General features: G+C 34.5%; 1 protein-coding gene across 4 annotated transcripts; it reads right to left on the reverse strand.

Moving 5' to 3' along the window:
- Nucleotides 1-2,268: 2,268 nt before the first annotated feature.
- LOC103710798 (probable WRKY transcription factor 12) lies at nucleotides 2,269-5,787 on the reverse strand. Of its 4 annotated transcripts, none has more exons than XM_008796694.3 (4): nucleotides 5,354-5,787; nucleotides 5,163-5,230; nucleotides 4,881-5,045; nucleotides 2,269-2,555 (listed from the first exon to the last, which is right to left on the reverse strand). In XM_008796694.3, exons 1-4 carry the CDS (start codon nucleotides 5,594-5,596, stop codon nucleotides 2,396-2,398), a joined length of 636 nt encoding a protein of 211 aa, XP_008794916.2. In that variant the 5' UTR covers nucleotides 5,597-5,787; the 3' UTR covers nucleotides 2,269-2,395. The 4 variants fall into 4 exon arrangements, with proteins under 4 accessions (XP_008794916.2, XP_008794917.2, XP_008794914.2 ...); XM_008796695.3 differs by having other exon boundaries at nucleotides 4,881-5,042; nucleotides 5,354-5,782; XM_008796692.3 differs by having other exon boundaries at nucleotides 2,269-2,558; nucleotides 5,354-5,777.
- Between the last annotated feature and the right edge of the window lie 14,024 nt (nucleotides 5,788-19,811).

Here is a 19,811-nt window from a genome sequence, read left to right on the forward strand (position 1 = left end):
AATCAATTCAAAAAATGGTTTTTGTTATCTAAAATATTTGCATTATTGGAAAAAAAATCATTGAGGCTTGATTTTATAAGGTAACCATTATAGATTTTGCATGCAAGAAATGAGCTTCAATTAAATATGCTTTTAACTCTCTAGCTGAATGTTTTTTATCATTCAATGAATGGTTTGTTTTTAACTTCTAATGGCCTCTCCTATTCCAAAAGCCATGTAAATTTAAGAATTGAATACATGATTTAAATTAGATATGGGAGATGATAACATCAAGGACAATCAGTTGTCGAAGATAAAAAAAAAAACTATATATGATATGGTATTATATTGGTTCAAGTCCAACATTTTAATTAAAAAATTGAGTTACATTAGCAGTATTTTATTGTTATCAAATGAAGATACAATGATGAATATCTAATCAATTTCTTTTTCCTCTTATTTTTAAATATATAAATTTCATTGAATATAGATTAAATAAAACACATTCTTTATTAACCCCCCCCCTTTGGTCATACAGACATCTTTTAAAAATTTTCTAGAATTCATCCTTTTATGTTTATAAGTTTTATAGATGTTTTATTTGATATTTAAATTTAAATTAAAGAGTCATATTTCCTATAAATATTGATTTTATAATCATTAATTTAATATTATAAATGAAATATAATTAGAATGCTCGTAGTTTTTTAAATGCTCACTTGCATCATCTATTTGTACCTGGAGCACATCTGATACTAACTCTATATTTTTATAAGATAAATAGTATTTGTCATTGTATAAAGTGGTTATATCAAGTATTTTTATAATTACAATATATGTATTTTGCACCATCTTTTTATTGTCTTATATTAACTTTAAAATGGTTAGTTCAAATGTTAACTAATTAGGCAAATATGAAAAGTGTTTGTTTCTTGTCCTTTACAAAAAAATTTAGTATATATGATATGTTAATTATTAGACAATATGCAATACAAAAACATATATCAATTGAACCTATATATACATAGATATATCTACATATTTTTCAAAATGCTTTAGTTCTTATATGTTTCTTATCATCTATAAAAAAAATTAATATATTATATTGATATTACTAACTATCATCTATATCTTCGTTTGATACTCAATATCAATAGGTTTATCTTAAGCATATATTTCATACTCTATCAAAATAAAAATCACATAAATTGGGTTAAATTGATCTGGCTAAGTTTATTTGGCCATTGAGTAGAGTACTATAGCAAGAGTAATCCCGCCCATCTCCTATTTCTATCACCGCATAGTTTGCAATCATATGTAACAATCAGGGATTCGTGTGGTATATGGAGAAGCGGTAGTATCGGCCAAAACCTATGTACGGTTGTTGGAGGATGGGTAGGATAGTGCCTGCTAGAATTCAAGTGTGGTTGTTGAGGGATTCATGTATAGAAGCTGTCCATTCAAGTACGTCATAACCAATCATCAATTTAGATATAGATAAGAGCTTACAAATGATATAAGCAATGACGAAAACAAATAGTCTCCAGCATTTGTTTATTTTAATCAATGTTCCAAAAAAATATTATAAATTATTTATATTTTGAGAGTGTTATATTTGTACTTCATAGTTTGTAACATAAAATATTAGTGTTAAAAGTAATTATAAATTATTTTTATTTTGAGATTTTATATATTTATTTTTTGTATTTCATAGGCAATAGCATAAAACATTAGTGTTGTTAAAATAGAGGATATTAATTATCTTCAATGTATTTTTTATTTTAAATGGTTCAAAATATAAGATATGATTAAAAAATATGAGCTTTACCTTAGCGGAGAAAGTTTGCAAATTCTATAAAATATGATGAATGATTTTCAGTTCTACAAGCTAGTTTACTTGAGACGGTCGAATAGAAGATAACATAAAGCAATTATACTCCTTAAGAGATAATATAACAACGTTTTATAGAATGCACTGAAACTCTTTTAAATGCTCTTATATATATGGTCCCTGAACATAAATAATTTTTTTTTACTAATGTACAATTTTCAAGGTACATTAATGATAAATATCTTATAAGAGTTGGTTTAAGATTCTATGCTTCATTCAATTTTGTACATGTTTGAACAATATAATATTTTTGATTATGGAACAATATAATATTAAAAATTTTAGTTAATATAAATAAAATATAGATATAATACTATTAAAATTGTATGATAATATAAATTTCATAGAAAGGCACGAGTATTAGATCATATAAAGGGAACATACTTTCACAATGGCAATTTTCGGCATGAAAATAAAAACTTCTCAAATTATGTATAATAATATAATGTCAAAATACATGTTTACATATTCTCTAATTTTTGATAAAATACATGACAAACGATAGCATCACTCTATTGTAAATCATCAAAATGAGTTGAAGTATTCATGCTCAGATGAGTTTGCATCATCACATGGAGAATGTGTGTGTCTGCCCTCATATGTGGTGATCACCATACGACAATCCTCTGATAATCGTTCAACTCTTTTCTTCACTCGACAATTGCTATGGGTGCAACGATAATAACTTCTGTCAAGGAAAAAAAGAGAGAGAGAGAAACTTATTACCATAGCAGATTTATAATAACAAAATCAAATTTAAGGTGCCTTCATGACTTTTCTTTTTCTTATTTGATGATCATAAATTATCTTTATAGCTTCATTTGATAGAAACATAAATTGAAACATGTATTATACATACCTTTCATTAACTTTAAAATAAATATTGTGTTCATATTTTACTAATATGCTATTAAAATTTTTGTAGGTTTACCATGTTTTCTTTTTTGTCCATTCTTGGTGTTCTTTATATTTTATTAAAATAGAAAAGTTAAGTAATGTTGTATAAAAGTTAGATTAAGATGTTTCTTATAGATCTCACACCTCAAAACCTAAAAATTTATCCATATTATAGTGATAAATTGTATTACCCATTTTAGCTTCTTTTTTTTTTTCCTTTTTGTGAATATGACTTGGTAAGAGCTATAAGCTATATATATATAAAAAGTTGCATATTGTATATTTTTGTGAATAATATAACTCTTTATCTCTTTTCTAGTCAATAAATCGAAATAACTAATGTATAGATTATCAAAAAAATAATCAACAAGATGCAACTATGGAATGAATCGAGGAAAGAGAAGCCATGCATATACGTATATATGTAGAAAGAACAATTTATATGTGCCTTTTATTAGAAATATACTCTCTAGGAATATAGGAAAGATGGGATGCACATGGCACAATATATTATTAGTTTGTTTATCTTTATCACCTGTTTCCCAACCACTATCTACAGTAAGAGATGCCCTTTCATATTTTCTTATAATTTCACACATCAACTTAAATTTTGATACTTGAATGCTCGTAGAGTTTATCAAATTTTTATACCCACCTTATAATTTTTGTAAAATTCATCAAATTTAATTACCATCTCTTCCAAGAATACATTAGTTATTCCAATAACAAAATATAAGATAGTGTGATTGTGATCCTCATCTAATTATGAGGACCAAGTAAGAATTAATATTATCTAAGCAACCAGAGATAAAAGGATCCTCAAGTTGTATGGACGAGTAAACTTAACTGACACATAATTTATCATTATAGATACAATTATTCTTTTCACCAACTAATTAATAAAAACTTATAGTATAGTAATAGGGCATGGTGGAATGATAATAGCATGGTAATTTTTGAAAATGGATGATCCATTTTACTCGATAAATAGTTGTGTTTCAAGTGACTAGTTTTTACATTCATATGCTAAGCCTAAAAGATCCAGCTTCTTAATATGCAAGGATTGGACTTAGTAAGTTGAATGTGTGCTGACAAGCCATGGTGAGAGAGAGTCTCAAGATACCATACATATCGATCCGAATCCAACCATTGGAAGAAACATTAATTCCAGCTCATAAATTGAGAACCATATTGTCCATCATGCAACAGCCGATTAGTGAATGGATAATTGTCTTTAAAAAATGTAAATGGATAAGATTATTACCTTGGTAGAGATAAAGTGACAATGTATGTGGTGAAATATATGAATTGGGGAACAATTAGGTTCAAATTAACAGTCTATACTTTGTTTTCAAAAAGGCAAAAGATAAAGTCTAGACACTAAAAGCTCCTAACAAATAAAACTACTAGGACGTTTCCGATAAGAGCTGACTTTACGATACAAACAAGCAAAGTTCTAAAATTGAAAATTTATTTGTGATACGAGAAATAATTTCTTTATTTCCCCTTTTTATTTAAACAAAACTTTAAAAGAATCTTGCTGTATGCTGAATTAATTTTGTACTTACATAAATCAAAGATTTAAAAAGCAATGCTGAAATGCAATAAAAAAGATAAAGAGACTCTAGTCTGAAAGGAGGCTGCTCCTTTACATCAGAAGTTCGGTTTTGTTGGCTTCTCAGTACTTGGCTTTTGATACTCCAAGTTACTTTTTTATTGGCTTCATAAGATCTCTGGCGATGATTTGAAGGATTCTTGCACCAACTTCACAGTTTTCACACACTTAAAGTTGCACTCGAGTTTACGAGAAACAAACAAAAAGGATCAATGAGCAGGAGACTGAATCAGGAGGGAATGACTGATGCTATCAGTGGCTGAGCACGGCAACGTATAATGTTGCTTAGCACTCATCAAATGGAACAATAATTTATGTACCCCCCAAAAAGAAGGGAACAATAATCTCACCAGATCAGCTTTGTTATTTTGTACAAGAAATCACGAGATAAGCTCAAAGTCTTTGCACTTCCATCTAATAATATAACCTCATTATTTTGCATTTTTTACCATTACTTCGAGAACTTTATTGGCGTTGAAAGAGGTGTTTGGATTGTACCTTGGATGGAGGCTATTCTTCACAACCTTCTGTCCATATTTCCTCCATTTGTAGCCGTCATCTAGGACATCCACGTCGCTTCTAGTTTGGAAGCAGAACCTGGGTTCTCTCATCTTTCTCCTCACCTTCACCTTGCTCTTCTCTGATGATGCGCTCTTCCACCTACTTTAATATATGCATCTTAATCTAATAGAAGTTCCGTGTGTCCAACTGTGTGTGTTCTTTTGGGGGAGGGGGAGACAGGAGGGAGGGAGTGAGGGAGAGGAGGGGGTAGGTATATACCATGAATCAGCACCATCTCTACCAGAGCTATTTTGATCATTGCCAACTTTGGGATCCGAGGTCCCCACCTGATCATTAATTTGGTATAGAGATCCAGATGAAAGAGGTGAAGAAAGCCATGCATGCCAAAAGAAGTGCAGCTACTTTTCTGATATTCTAAAACTTCTACTCATAGATGTATATATGCATACCTCCTCGTTGCTCCAAGGCTTGGAAGCAGGCTTCTCGCTGTTGACGGCGGTGGGGTTATCAAAGGGAAGACCGGCGGTCGAAGGCGGAAACGAGATGCCATGTGATGGCACCATGAAGCCTAAACCTTGGAGGTTCTCTTCTGCTTGCCCAAATTCCATTTGATGCATGGTAAGGGGGCTTGAGAGAGGAGGGACCTCCAGAACATAAGAGCGTGAAGCACCAACTCCTCGGTTTCCTTCCATTAGTAATGGCCGATCTATATGGCTCTTCTACACCTTTCCTTTACTTTCTTCTTCTTTTCTTCTAATCACTCCACCGCAACCTGTTGCAAACCCATAAAGCATATTTGAAAGGCATCTAAGGTGCGCAGTAACGGAGGGGGTGAGATTTGTGGTGCCTTGCACGGCACTTGTCGACCGGTAAAAGCCGGTTGAAGGTTGAGCTGCACAATATTCCCTGTTCTCTGTGGTCGTCATTCGGAGAAAGACATATATATGGACAGTGGCAGCAGTTATTTCTTTCCAGTTTACATCTTACGTGTATTAACGTTACAGAAGTTATTATATTCAGATAGGTTTTGTCATATCGCTAATGCCTAAGATGTGCATGATTTTGTGAAAATGGTGGATGATACAAATATCTGAACTACAATTAACCTGAAGTTAAATCTTGGTTTTTGCTATCTCCAATCATTAATGTCGGCAATGGGTTTTGTTTTGGTGTTTTACGCTTTGAGCTCTTAGGTTAACTGCACAGAGAGGGAAGGAGTTCAAAGAGGAAAAGTTTCTGTCCGGAATGATGGAATCCAATTTTCTTCCATCTAAAAATCACAACCAGCTTTGTCTTATTCAATCATTAAAAACTAACGTACACTGGAACTGAACTCCATATGCATGCTGCCTCTACATGCACTAAAGCGGATCGTTTCAGATGCGAGCACCCCACGACTAAGGGAAGTTCTATTTTAATGGTTATAATGAACGCTCTGATAAAAGGCATTCCTTCGCTTACCCTATAACTGCTGTAGATGTATCGATATATATCATTCGTGCTTGTTATGGCTGGAAAAGAGATTTAATAAGATAATATCCAGTTCTAATGTAGAGTTGGACATTTCAGATGAAAAGAGTAATCGACAAATTACATGGTCACAAAAAAATCATTGCAAGACTTTTGTTTCATTATATAAAGAATCGCATAAAGGTCATGTTATGGTGTTCCTCATTGCCCCAGAAAGCCCTTTTTCTCCTAATCCAAGAATTCTAGAAAGTATTTGCTCCATTGCTACCTAAGTTACCATGTAACAACGGTTAAGCATGGTTGTTGCTGCCTTTATTCTTGCACGCACTATTGAGCTGTAAATTTTCTCGTCAACAATGAGAAGAAAATAGAGAGCAGATCTTGTCAGCCATTGCGCTTGTTCTCTTTCACTTTTACTGCAGTTGTTGCTTTCATTGTCATCGTCATTGTCGTTGCCATTATTACCTACACCAGTATCATTATCCATTGCACTTAGAATTCCTCTGAAGAATGAGTGCTGGGAGGGGGGGTCCATCTGCTTCTGAATATACCTATCCTTGTTCCCCGAAATCATGAGCCCTTCGAATCATTCCAGATCGTCTTCCAATCGATGCTTCTCCCCACTCGACCACCCTGCAGAGGAGGCTATCATGACATCCATTTCTTTGAACCTCTCCCTTTCCACTCACTCTCTCACCTAGACCTTCCACCGTCTAGACCCCAAGGTGAAACCACCCTTTCCAAAAAACAGGCTTCTGATATTAATTATGTGCCGTTCCTTGTGTTCGCTTCTTAATTGGCAACTTCTCAGTTTCTAAACCTTTATGCAGACCTTTATCTTGGAAGGGACCTTAAATGCGATTGGGGCATAGATATATAGCTTGATAAGAACTTGTATTGCAGTCCATGCCTCACTGATGGTCTTCCGAGGATCTTTTATGCATCCCTTTTGGATAACAAGGAATCATAAAGTAGATATGGTTGCTCCTATAATATTAGAAGAAGGTTTAGGCAGGTTATCACCTTTACAAGTGGGTTCTCTTTGCTGAAGTTTCCATCTCTGATGCCATGAAGAAAGTCTAAAGCTTGCTTGCTTTGCAGTACGTCTGCATTAAGGTTACTACATGCTTTTATATGAGAGAATAGGACAACACGGGGAGTGATTAAAAAAAATACATGAAGAAGTGCAGGTTGTTGCTATGAAAAAGCTTGTATTTTAGTCACAAGCATCGGCGCATTTCAGCAGGAAGAACGACATTCAGTTAAGTTCCTGTGATTGGAAAGCACTTTCTTATTAATTTTCTAGGGATAACTATTATGTAATTTTTATCCAAGATAACAATTGTAGGAGTCAATAGTTGATGAGTTTAAGGAATAGAGAGGTTAAAGAGTTTTTTTCTTTTCTTTTCTTATCTTTTTTCCTGAAAGAAACTCCATCCAGTGGGAATTTTTTATTAAAATTCTAAAGGAAATCAGACAATGGAATCCAGCGATTACCTGAATTTGAGACATCATAACAAGATTGTGGTCTCATATAAACTTGAGGTCTGACACTGCTCCCTCAACTTATATATAACTGCTAGTCTACTCACTTCTCAACTTCTTGAGTATAAATGAGCAATATAACACTCCTGATAATAAAAGCTATGAGCAAGTATAGTTACTCTACCCTTCAAGTACTCCCTGGATTGGCCGGTAGAACACATGCATCTTTGTATATATAATCACAACGTTACACATTACTATGCACCAAAGAGAGCTCCAAAAGAGTTTGTTCAAATTGTTTGAGAGCTTCTATAGTGGCATAATTTGATCTGGTAGAGCTCGATGTATATATCTTGAGAATTTAGTATAATTATTTTGAGCCAATCACCCAAGCAAGATAGTTATTTTCTTATTACTATTTATTTTACGGCCATGGTCACCTTTCTAATTCAATGAAATCATAGTAGTCTCAGTGGCACGCATGAAAAGTTTAACCAAGAATCTTAAACGTAGCTACACTGGGTCCCCCTTCATCGGGAAAATAAAAAGAATTCACTTTTGGGGTCACATAGATGCATGGTTACTGTGTGTATATGTATATAATTTTGCCACTTGTGTGAGAATTGACTAACGAGAGGAGGAAGGGAGATCAATAAGTTGTGATCCAAGATATTTGAATATTGAAATAGGCATTTTGCAAAAACAACCTATTCTATTTTCTCTTTTTTAGAGTTTTCGGATGATTTTTATTCATTTTGCTGGATTTGTCCAGCTAGATTATTTTCGGACATCTTGAATCCTAGATTTGTGAATGCATGTCTAAATTGAGCTAAATGTGAATATTTGCTATAGTGAGTATGCATATTTTTAGTTCCCCAAAAATGAAAATTTGTAGACGCACTCAATTTTTATTTTTGATTTATTTGTAAGAGTTGCTTCATTCTGCACACTCCAGACATTTCTGCCCCTAATTTCACATATACACCCCATCTTGTGTATACATCGTATACTCAATTCAAGCATGCGCATTTAGTTTTGAGATCATTTGCATTATTTTTCTTTAAGAAAAGTACTGGAATAGCATCATCTGAAAATACCAAACCATTCAGGTTTAAAAAAAAAGAATTTAAATGGGTCATTTGGCAAAAATCCCTTCTCAAAAATCTTTGTATAAATTTGCATCAAGAAAATCTTGATATATTGATTAAAAGGGCTTCAATAATGTGTTCTACTTCCCCTACCCCCTTCTTGACCCAATTAATATGAAGGAATATGGAGGATATCATTAGCATGCGGTAGTTGAGCAAGCACTATGGAAGAGGGCATTGGTGGCGTCATGGAAGGGAGAAAATATACCCTACACCACATTCACCATGTCGGTTGTAGCACCATGCCAATCACATGTGGCATGCAGTGTAGCTTATAATTTCCCCTCATCTCCTCATGGCCGATGAATGAGGCCTGCACCGCATACACTAAGATGATTGACATGGTGCACAGCCATATTAGTATATGTGATGCAGAATATAATATTTTATTGAAGGAGTTCATAAGAAAACAAGTCTGGATTTCAATATTCTAGATTAAAGAAATGGCAAAATGGTCATTCAATGGATTAGGGGGATTGTTATCCTCATTGTCTCTATCCATCAAGTTGCAATGGATTCTCTGAGCGAATAGTAGATTTTTCTCACCAACTATGGTCAATCACTTTTCTAGGTAGGTAATTCAAGTGACAAGAAATAGTGTTTGAAACCAAAATAATATCTTGAACAACATAAATTCCAATATCGAAGATCTCTCATGATGACAGATGCGAATGGTATATTCTGACATTTTTTACTTTCAAAAAAAAAAATCAACTTCCTTAATAGCATTATCATGTAAAGTAATTATATACGAAACAAAAGAAATTACATGCATAAACACACCAACAGACCACATCAAACAGCTAATATATGATAATTATCAAGAAAATCCTTTAATTTTCAGTTCCTAGGCCTTTATTAATAAGGAAAAAAAGGTAGACCTACATATAAAATATTATGATCAAATAATAAATACAACTACAAACATGAATTAAATGGATAATTTATAATAAAAATAGGATCTATGATGTTTTAGGTCATGAGCATTCTGGAGATGTGGAGATGAGATGGCATCTTTCGGTCAGGGGGATAAAGTGGGCGGCAACATGGGGAAGACATGCATCTGCTATTAAGCCCACGGCCTTGCTGTCAGGCCTGCTGAATTCCATGGGGGTAAATCATGGCCAAAGCCCCACTATCTGCATCCCGTGTCTCATGATGCCATGGGTCGGTGCTTTTAGGTATCCCTCTCTTACGTGGACCCCGCGGTTCACATTGTTTGTCTCATGCGTTCTGACACCTTCGCCGTGTCAACTCGAGACTTGGGCCTCATGGGCCCCACAAATTGGGGGATGGGGCATGGACCCGTGAAAACAGCTTTGTACCTTCAAATTTTATTCAAATTTAACATCTCGACAAAAAGAAAGGATGTTACAGTTGTGACTTCCCAAAATTTTAGGGAAGCCTATGATGCTTGTATTGGCTGTGCATTGAATTGGAATAGTTTTAAATATTTATATAAAATTTAAAAATTAAAAAAAAAATGAGATGCTGAGATAAATGATATTAGAGCGGGTCATATCCATGATTTAGATAGACTAGGTGATGCTGCAACATAGGCCTATTAAAACTAACTACGGATCGATCGTGGGTATTTATGATTAAAATTTGTATGGATTTGAACTCTTAGCCTCGCAAAGATGCCAGGGTTTAAACTGGAAAAGTATGTAAAAATTTGTGCGGATGTACATTTAATCTAATATTATCTATACACTGAATAGATCTTAGGTACTTATATAAGATCAAAGAATCTAAATAATATCTTCTGGCTAGTTTTTTTTTTTGATAAGGTTCTGGGTTTGTGACAACCCCTTTTTTGTTTATTTTTTAGGTATTATATCATACATTGCATGAGAATCAAAAAATAAAATATTCAAAAATTGAACAAAAAGATATGTTACAGGGTACGACAATATATTTTTAGTATGATTACTGACCATATAAGTTTCCATTCGATTAGTTGCACAGTTATCTCTTCCGTATATGTGTGTCGTCTCAAAAGAAAGCAAGGTATTTAGTTTAGACATTTAATCTTAGACAGCAAATGTGGATGACCGGGCGACATTTGCTCCTCGGAATACAACTAGCTTAGAGACGTATTTGGCCTTGTATTAACCCTAAGTAACATATTTGTATGCTGATAATGTGAAAAAAATTATATGTTGACAATCTGTTTCTTGATTTTTCTTTTTATTTGTCTGCATTAAACCTCGCAACAAATTCCGAAATAAGTAGCCGAAAGCAGAGGAGTGACATGCTCGAACTCGAACCCTTGACCTCTTGCCTAGAGGGTGAGATCGTCTCATTGAAGCTACCACTCATTGATCTTCTTAATGCTTTTACTTCCTAACTATAATTGACTAGTGTTGATTATGTCAAATGCATCTATGAGAGTACTTATGGATGGCTGTTAAACAAAAGCTATGTTGCATTAGTATTATGCTAGGACATAATACTTATGTCGGATGCCTTGTAATGACATGGTCCTTGAGATTCCTCTTCCTTTTTGCATTTTTTTCTTTCTTCCATAATTGTTATTTAGGGACTCTAAAAACTTCACCCTTGGAGTTTGTTTGTCACATGATCAACTTCAACAGTTTTCATTATATATAACAAGTAGATAAGTAGTAGATTTCTAAAATTTTTGATATAAAATTTATGTTGAAGATATACTATAATATACAACAGAAACACTTGGAGTTGGGCACAAGAAGCTGGAAGGAAGTCTGTAGATAATACTAATTACTGGAGAAAATCTTGAAAGATTAGTACAAAAATCTCATGAACTCCCCAAGAAAAAAAAAAGCCTCATTTTGTATAAAAAATATGTGCATAGCACTTGCATAATACTAATACAGAAAAATAAAATCACAAAAGAATCTTTGCTGCTTCTGGTTCTGGTTGCACATGATCCAACTCCAAGTATTTTATATTGATTCTCATGTTTGCTAATCCATCTTGAGATGCATGCAATGTAATTGAGCCAAATTTGGGGGCATCAACTATTATTTAAATATATTATTTCTGCAAGAAGCAACTAGAGTTGGCAAGCATCCTTAATATGTCCTCAATATCATGCCGGTAATTAGGTCTGAAGTTTAGTGCTTAAACTTTTAGGTTGGGTTGAGTTTCAACATGTATATCAAGTTCTATTTCCATAATAAAAAAATTAAAGTTGTTAGAAATTGTTATACCTGTTAAAGTTCGTTCTAAAAGCTTAAACCAATAGATAGATGGGTTCATGAGTATGTAAGCACTGCATGCAATGGAACCTAGAGAGGAAATGATATGTGGATTGGAAAGTGAGATTGTGTGGAGCATCGGCCCAGCAAATGGGTTTGTGTGCTTTGATACTAGCTACTCTTAAATTTCAACCTAAGAAAGCTAAAAGTTAGCAGGTGCACGAGCTTATGAGTATAATAAGCAACCACTAAGATCTCTTCTTTATCTAAGCATTATTACACGTCTCAACACTAACTAATCTTAGGCCCCATTTGGGAGAGCTTTTGGAAGACCAAAAAGCACTTTCTAGCCTTTCAAAAGTACTTTTAGATAAAATAAGGATGTTTGGTAAAAATTTCGAAAAACTATATTTTAGCTTTTCCAGAAAGCCTAAAAACAACTTTTTGGAAGAAGCTTCATTTTAGAGCTTTCCGGCAAATCACTTTTAGGCCCCGTGGAAAGTTTTTTTTTGACCAAAATACTCGTGATAAAATATATAATTACACAAAATATCTCTTTATATTCTGAAAATCTGCACGAGATGAAAAATTAATTACACTAATAATTATAATGTTTTATACCTTATTATTGTATTATACTATTAATATATATATATTACATTATATATAATACATTAATATGTTATGTTAAATAATTTAATATTATGTTATATTATGAAAATTTAATTTACAACTAATAATTATAGTATTTTTATACATTTATTATGTATTATACTATAAATATAATATTATATTACATTTATCATAATAAATTGATATATTGTGTTAAATATTTAATTATTAATTAAATTATTATGGTATAGTATACAATATTATATTACTATATATAATAATGATTATATTAATTATATTATAGTAATATTATATTATATATATATTTAATATAAATATATATTATATTTTATTATGCTCTGTTGTAAATACTATGCAATATCCTTATGATTATTTCATCATACCAAAATATTTTCTTTTTTTTTACCAAATACATGTTAAGTGCCACATACACTTTAAAAATATAGTTACCAAAAAACAAATAATTTTTTATAAAAGCTCTATTTCCAAAAGCTTTACTGCCAACAACTTCCCAAATAGGATCTTAGAAGGTCCAAAAAATTAGACAAGATTTCTGTAACATCTAGAAATTACATATTTTGTCCAGAATCAATTTCAACAAAATTCAATTCACCCTAGCCTAAAATAAGTCGGAGGAGGAGTCTTGAGTGTTGGTTCCAAATCATGGCACGCATCCATTAGTTTGCATGAAATCATTTCAAAATTTTACCCTGCAATAAACATGAACAATCCCTTTGTCCATAAATAATCCAATCAAGATTTGAATGCAACAACTTTACGTGGACATCCCGGCACACAGTCGTACGCAAGATTTACTTCATTGGATTACCTGCGCGTCCCTTCTTATACATCTTTCAAAGCATCTTCAATTATTGAGATTGTAACATCTGATCAATGCTTAATTATTGCAACTCATGATTTGATTGCGGATCAAATCAGCTCCAATGTTTCTCCATTACATTGACTAAAACGAACACAACCATTCACAGTCATCCTTGCGCATCAAAACAACAGGGATTATACAAGATCGATGAAAACGGTAATCCAAACCATCGAGCAAGTCGGGAAGCTCAGCAAGAGTTCAATTGTTCCATCCCAACCTCATACATGCACTACATGAATAAGAAGCAATCCCAACTGTTATTAACCGATGCTATAGAAAAAAATGTCGATAAGTTGTGTCCTGCATGAAAAATTTGCCAATGCTTTTTAGTAGCGTCTGTAAATAACGACAGTTAAAACGTTGGCAATGGAGCTCAAAGTTTTATCAACACTTTTGGTACGCATAATTAGAAAGCATTGAAATAACCGACACATTATGCATTGGGAATGCCTTATTTTTTATAGTAATAAAATACATATATTTTTTTAAGATTCTTTCTCTGCCGAAAAAGAAAGACTATTAGGATGTCGGTAGTCATGTATTTGACCACTCCATCGAGGCCATTCGACAGGGAATATTTTTTCAAGTTTCAAGCAGTTTTCATATATTTATGCGGTTATCTTGATTTGCTCGGTAGGTATCTATATATATATATATATATGGGGTAGGTGAAAATATTCTCAGCTATACGGATAACTGAAGAGGAGCAAGTATTATTTAGTTGGGTCTAGGTGTTGATATCTAACCTACCTCCATCTCATGATGTCCTTATCATGGCCTTACCAGCTCAACTCTCTCCTTCCAATAACACTGGATTCAATGGCGATGGCAAATGATCCATGGCAATTAGGATGATTGGCACAATGTTGGATATCTTGTAAATCTTCTCAGGAAATAGTTGTTAGGTCACAAGTTAGGTTAGGGTCTGAGTAAGGGAAATAGAGTCAAGTTATCCAGCTTTGATCTAACCCACTTGGCACTTGCATCTCTGACCAATATTATCATTATGCCATCTATAATTGGTTGAAAACCAAAAGCCAAAACAGCATCTCCACCTTCCTTAGGTTGTCAAAGAAAACTATGAGAATTATCATAAAAGAATTGCAGAACTGTGGTTGCTTAAAATTTAGTTCTGGGTAAGCCATATAGCAGAATCCATAACTTTATTTAGTTCTACCCGATTAAATTCGTTGAATTCCATGGTCCGCAAGCCGATATAGAAGACTTCAAGTTAGATCATCATTCTCTTTTTGAGAAAAGTTGGAGCATCATTCTCAAAATATGTTTTTCTTTTTTTCAAATATGCTTCTAGACGAATGGTCCTTTATTTTATCAGCACCCTGTTCCTTCTTGCATATGGTGAAAGTGAGACCTAAGGTCCTCTCTCCTGTAATTCTGTGCTAACTGAAACTCTTTTTTGGCCCCCCGTTCTGCTCTAAATATACTAATCCAACCTGTTTTCTTTGCCCATGCCACCACCTACGTACGACCTGTGGAAGTCATGTTGGTGGGGCAAGAACCTTGATAATAAAAGTTCAGGTTCGGGTCGGGGCCAACCCATGCATTCGATCTCGAGATCGGGCCTAAATTAGCAATGTTTGAACATAATTTTATTATATTATATAATATTTATACATTATTGTGATATTTTAGTTATATTAAGTAGTAGTCATGCTATCCAACATTAACCTCGAAATTAGCTGGGACTCGATCTAAAGTAACTTATATATAATATTCTTTCTAATAGGGGGTTCCCTGTAGTACTTCCTTCCCCAGACTGAACTAGCCCTGGCAACCTTAGCGATGAGACTCCTTAAGATATTCACGTAGATATTATTCATAAAAGTCACTGCCTGGTGTCAATTTTACAGTCGAGTCTTTTACTTTTGATGATTTGCACTAGTTACCCTACCACCCGACCGCCACGAACGCTCACGTACGGATTGAGCTATTTCCGGCGTTTGGGGGACCGGACGGGACCTACAGAACTCATACGCAATACTCATATCATATAGGGAGCTATATGTAATACTTCTTTTTCTTAAGTCTGAACTAATCACTGTACCAAAAAAAAAAAAAAAACTAGTCACCGCACTGGGCTCGCCAGTGACTGCTTCAAATTTGCATGATCGGACTATTTTCAGCCAAGTCCTCCTACAGCATCAATATTGCAGCAATGTTTATTTCCGATGGAAACTAGCCGGTCATTCAATCTGTGGTTTGCTCAAAAGATCTTTACTCTAAACTTTGTATTAGATTTGGTCTTGGTTTCATCTCAAGTCCTCTCTCCAGATGATTCCATCTTCATCATTTACACTCTACATAAGATCCAGGACCAACTTCATCTATTTTACTTGATGATGCTGTTCACATTTATGTGTGTTGTTAAGCCTTGCAAGAAGCTAGAGGATGAAGAATAAGACCGGAGCAGCCTGACTTGGAGATGCCACAGCAACTATGACCGTAGCTTGAGATGAGAATAATTACTTGGATGCTTTTTAATAGGTCAGTTTCTGATCCTTTACCCACAACTTGGATGCTCAGTTGCAGAATTGGACAGGCATTCTATATAATATGTGAAATTCCAGCAAATACATAGTTTAAGAATTCATGGCGACTATCTTCGTTATGGGATGCATATTAGACGGGCCGACCATATAGTTATTTGTTTGCTTTTGTTCTCACTCTCATCTCTACTAAAATATCTAATGTTCCAGTTCTCTTAAATAATTAGCACGGCCAGGATAGCAGATAAAAGTAGAGGTATATTACATTACCCGATTATAGTTGTAGCAATCCGAGGTCCTAGGAGGGACAAACTGGAGATAGACCTAATAGTAGAATATTTGATGGAGTATGTAGGGACACTATTTCGTTGTAAAATGAGCAAGTTTGAGTTTTGTAGTCCTCCTTTCTAAAAGCATCTAATTAGGATCTCAAAGAGATTTGTTCGTATGAAATTTCCCTGTTAGGCTGGCATTTTCCATTTGGATGTATTTGAAAAGGTAACATGAGGATAGAGGAAGGAGTTAATGCGAGATTCTGGGTATGCTTCAGTGGTTGCAAGTTAGACAACTGTCACATAGGAGAATAAGTTAGGTCAAACCTGCGAAAGGCCTATTACATGCTTTCATTTTTCTTTCTTTTTTTATTGGGACTTGTTGTGGTTTGAAATTCGGCCTGAGGGTGACCACGCCGAAGGAAGCCGAGAAGACGCCGGCTGGGACGAAGAGAGCGAGCCACCTCCTGTGCTCTGGTGCACATGCACAAAGCCTTGACCGAGGATTCCGATAAAGGCCTCCGATGGCTAAGTTAGCCGGGCCTTTTAAGAGGTTTCTGAGCGTTTTGAATAGCCTCTAATAGCTTAGAATAGCTTGAAGAAGCTTGAGAAAAGCTTATAATTGCTTGGAGAAGCTTTAGCATGGTAGAAAAACTATAAGTACCGGTGCAGACCTATGCATAGGGAGAATGGAATGGTTTCACAAAAAATTGAAGCAGCAAATCTCATGCTTAAAGCAATGGTTGCTATTGCAAAAAATTATAACTTTTTAGGCCTTTAATAAGGGAGTTATTTTTCTAGAAACAGTTTGCACCCAACACTAGTTTGTGAAATTTGAGAATTTCGCTATTCAGAAGCTTGAATGACTAGTGCGGCAAGTTTGTCCTCCCTAAGAAAACTCATTGTTTCCCATCTTCCGCTCACATCTCCCAACCAGGCAGTTTCACCAGAGAGAGAGAGAGAGAGAGAGATGTATGGGGAAGCTTCTGGGGAAATTGAAAGAAATGGGAAGGGAAAAAAAAAAAAAAAAAAGGCTTTGAGGGCACAATAACTGTATGAGCTAGGAAGTCCTTCCCTATATTATTTTTTTTTTTACTTGAAAAGATTCCTACATGGATGTTGTGAGATATCGGTAATATAGACTCGTTTGGTATTTGGACTAGCTAGCTAGCCATTTGGTTCGCGGAGAGAATTTTTTTCTATTAGTTTTTTTTTTTTAAAAAAAGCTGAAGTCCGAGTATATGATACCTAAAAAGTTGTTTTGCATGTTTGGTTGACCGTGGCAAAAATGACACATTTCAGAGCGACTTATATTTGGTTGACTATCTACTTTCCTCTTAATAAAGAGAAAGATCTTACTTATTCTATCTAAAAGCTCAAGGTTACTTTGGTAAAAAAAAACCCTCAGTTCCCAATCAATAGGAATTGGACTTGTATTTTTTTTTCCTATAAAATATGAGAACCTTTTTTCGTTAAAATGGCTACTCTTTTACCTGTCTTCTTTAAAAGGTCCAACAAATATGAGATATTCTCTATTTTTCGGCCGACCACACTTTTCTCCCTCCTCTCCCAAACGAGTCCAATATTTCTTTATAAAACAGCAATGATGATTTTAGTTGAATTCTGCATATATATGCCTCAAAGAATCAGCTACACCCAAGTTCTCACGGGCCAAATCAAAATTCCAAATTATTTATTTCTTCATAAGTATGTAACGTCATGAGCATTCGAATGACCAGCAATCTCTTGAATGTTTAAGATCATAGGTGACATGTCACACTAGGTGCAGTGCAGCATAAATCATAACTTGGCTGCAACATAAACTCCTTGTTGAATCCAGGAGTTCTAGCAAGATGCAACATCCAGTAAGCCCGGACCTCTAATCTCTGCAAGACTTCGCTTCTGTTATTCATTCTTACAAGCAGTTTGCTAAGTAGAGGTTCATTGTTTGGGTAGATAACTTAAACTGGATAAAAAAGGACTACCAGAACGACCAGCATAATAAATATGCTGCCAAGACAACCAATTCACTGATCTTTTATGAATTCTTCTGAGCCCTCTGCAAGACCTCTAGGCTCTAACTCACGCCTCTCTGTAGATACCAATTCCTTTGATAAAGTTTTGGGGGCTCTTGCCTCCCTTAGTATCAAAAAAAAATCTTCTGAGCCGGTTGGGTTGGGTTTTTAAATAGGCCGAGTGGGAGCCCGCTTCGCTAAAGAGATCCGTTCGGCTGAAAGCCACTACAAGTCATTTCTCCATCGAGCATCCGAACTCAGTTTTTTGAACAAGAGAAGTCCATTTTGGGTATTCGGGTGCACTAAAGTGGAGCTGAACTGAGTTCCTCCTATGGCCCAGTTTAGGAAATGTGACCCGCAAAGTGGCTTCGGCCCAAGAAAAGCCGAACCACTTCTAAGTAGACTCCAACCTACCTCTTTTCTCCGGTATTCAAATCTCATTCCTATTCCGATTTTAATTTCGATCATGGATCAGACATATTCCTATTCCAATTTCGATTTCAATTTCAATTTCCATCGTGAACCAACCACATCCTAAGTTCGGATTACTCCAGTTATGGGTAATCGGTCAAATAGTTTACACCAAACTAGATCTAACCAGCAACTAATGTGATCTAGGTTATAACCAATGTTCGTGCCCCCCGATTAAGCACAAGTCCCAAATCAAGACCTGATTCTAGCCAGGTTCTTGAAGAACAATGCCAGGCTGCAGCCAACATAATTTTTAACCCAAATGGAACTCGTCGTGCACGGCCACATTCAATGAAAAAAAAATATAAGTAAAGATAGCCTGGATCCTACCTGAAAACAAAACCTACTACTTTCATGCCACCAAAAAATATAGGTCTACAATGTTAACCCAATGCTAGTTGGGATCAAAACCCAAGCCTAACTTGTTGAATCATATTTTATCTCAAAGTACATGAACGTGTGTTTACATTTTTCAAAAATCAATTTAATTAGATTACTATAAATTTTTAAATCTTCAATAAATAAAATAATTTGATCATTTTTAGATTTTGAAAAATTTGGAAATTAAGTCTTTATCTAGCTTAAGTATGTAACGATAGGTATAATTTTAACAAAATCATCAGTAACCCAACCTGACTTGATCACCTGACCCACCATACAAAAAGGGTAAAATCCAAATCTTATAAACTGTGGACGCAAAGCAAGGTACAGTTCGAATCTCGGTCAGGTTAGACCTGGGCCCAACTCAGCCCACTGTATCAAACTGATCCAACGGTTGAGATCGACCGCAGGATTGCAAGTCGGTGGAATATTATCAAAGATATTCGCCTGAAATGCGGCC

This window comes from Phoenix dactylifera, chromosome 2 (genome assembly GCF_009389715.1).
Source record: "Phoenix dactylifera cultivar Barhee BC4 chromosome 2, palm_55x_up_171113_PBpolish2nd_filt_p, whole genome shotgun sequence".
NCBI lineage: Eukaryota > Viridiplantae > Streptophyta > Magnoliopsida > Arecales > Arecaceae > Phoenix > Phoenix dactylifera.

Coding starts and splice junctions, on each gene's coding strand:
- LOC103710798 (XM_008796692.3), bottom strand. CDS start 5,596: ATGGAAGGAAACCGAGGAGTTGGTGCTTCACGCTCTTATGTTCTGGAG. Junction 5,046..5,162: donor AGAGATGGTGCTGATTCATG/GTATATACCTAC, acceptor CATATATTAAAG/TAGGTGGAAGAGCGCATCAT. Junction 2,559..4,880: donor AAGAATAGCCTCCATCCAAG/GTACAATCCAAA, acceptor TTTCCTTGACAG/AAGTTATTATCGTTGCACCC.